General features: G+C 51.8%; 1 protein-coding gene across 1 annotated transcript; it reads right to left on the bottom strand.

Annotated features, from left to right (window-relative positions):
• Positions 1-412: 412 nt before the first annotated feature.
• On the bottom strand, positions 413-1,000 carry LOC108728179 (uncharacterized). Its single transcript, XM_018456602.1, has one exon. It carries the CDS (start codon positions 998-1,000, stop codon positions 413-415), a length of 588 nt encoding a protein of 195 aa, XP_018312104.1.
• Between the last annotated feature and the right edge of the window lie 982 nt (positions 1,001-1,982).

Here is a 1,982-nt window from a genome sequence, read left to right as displayed (position 1 = left end):
GCGGCCCGGGTCTCCGCGTGGTCGCCCGGCCGCCATCGGTCTCCGGCCGCGGCGCGCGCGCGGACGATCGCCCACGCATCCCGCGGCTCGGTCTCTTTCGCCCTCTCTTTGCCGCTCGGTCTCCTCCTTCGCGAGCATTACTCGCTCACAGAAGAAGGAGACCGCACGCCACTTCTCCTCGCTCCCCAGCATCGCGCCAACGATGCCGGGGAGCGAGAGATCCTCCCCGATGACGGCGACGAGGTCACCGCGCTCCGCCTCCCAGGCGGGGCGTACCTCGAGGGTGTGCTGCGCAGTGTCCAAGTCGCCGTCGCAGTGGTGGCACTGCGCGTTACGCTCCCTTCCTATTCGACACAGGTACTCACCGAAGCACCCGTGCCCGGTGAGCACCTGTGTCAGCCTGTAGGTCAGGCTACCCCACCTTCTGCCGATCCACTCCGGCAGGCGAGGCCCTATGGCCTCGATGACCATCTTGGTCGCCATCCCCGGGTTCTCGCGCAGTCGGCGCGATCACTTGTCGATGACCCGGATTCTGGCGACCGACCTCCCGGCATCCACCATTCGCCCGGTGACAGGTGTACCCGCGAGGCGGGAGGCGGCCACCATTCGGTAGACCTCCTCCCGCCCCAAGGCTAGGAGGTCGGCGGGTGGCCAACACTGTGGCGGAGGTGTGCGACACCGTCCTGTACGCTCGGGCGATGCGGATGCACAGCCGTCGTTGCATGCCGTACATGGCGCGCTTGATGTGACGGCTGCGCACCGCCTTCCCCGCCCAGACGGGGGCCCCGTAGAGGAGCCCCGAAAGGACGGCGTGCGGATACATCTTGCGTACCGCCCCCCGAGGACCGCCGAGGTTCGGCATTATGCCAGCCAGGGCGTCCGCCTGCCTGTGGAGCCTGGGAGCCAACTGGTCGAAGGGACCACCGAACTCCCAGGCGCCGTCCAAGGTGAGGCCTAGGTACTTCAACCTGGGCCCCACCTCGACCGTGGCCTGACCCATTCTAACCGCGGCTGGGGGTGGCCGCCTCCGAGACCCGTCGTGAAAGAATATGGCCTCGGTTTTGTGGGCCGCCACCTCCAGCCCCAACCTCCTTATGGAGCGCAGCGCGCACTCCGTCAATCAGCTGACTGTAACGATATACTTTAAGGTAAATGTCCCAGTAGCCGGACGTTTAAGCATTAGGTTCTCATAAATAATACAATTTATAATATTAAAAAGATTTTAATATAAATATTTGTATTCATTTGAAAACTCAAGACTCCCTTAAACAAGGAAAAATTATTTGAACCCACTTATAACAGTTATTAATTAAAATATTTAAATAAATAATAGAATGGCTAAGTTTACACCGTGCATTTAGGCCGCGGTCTATACAATAGATGTCTTTGTTTATCCTGTATATTAAACAAAGACACCTGTCGTATAGATCGCGGACTAAGCGCACGGTGTAAACGTCAATGTGTCAATGTACCAGTGGCCGGACAAGCCGGTTGGACACTGAGACGTAATTGTCCCAGTGTTCGACCACAATTGGAAAATTAATATGCTGACGGAAAATAATAATATAAATAGATGTTTAATGACAAAAGATAACTAATTCAAATTGATCTTTAAGGTAAAAAAAGCATGTGAGATTAATATTAATATAAATAAATAAAGTTTTGTGTAACTGTCCGGACATAGGTACTGTCCGATCCTAGTGACTGGACATATACCTATGTCCGGACATAACCTATGTCCATTTACATAACACTTTATTTATTTAAGTTAATATTAGTCTCAAATGCTTTTTTTAAAACGTAATATTATAATTTAATTGTAATCTTTAAATGCAATTAAATTATAATACTGCAATAAAAAAAGCATTTGAGATTAATAATAATAAATTTTGTGTAAGTGTCCGAACACTGGCTACGTATACACCGTGCGCTTAGTCCGCGACCTATACGATAGATGTCTTTGTTTAATATACAGGATAAAC

Source organism: Mycetomoellerius zeteki, unplaced genomic scaffold (assembly GCF_001594055.1).
Source record: "Mycetomoellerius zeteki isolate Tzet28-1 unplaced genomic scaffold, Tzet1.0 scaffold583, whole genome shotgun sequence".
NCBI classification, from domain to species: domain Eukaryota; kingdom Metazoa; phylum Arthropoda; class Insecta; order Hymenoptera; family Formicidae; genus Mycetomoellerius; species Mycetomoellerius zeteki.
The sequence above is the reverse complement of the archived record's forward strand: the minus strand, read 5'-3'. Positions and strand labels throughout refer to the sequence as shown.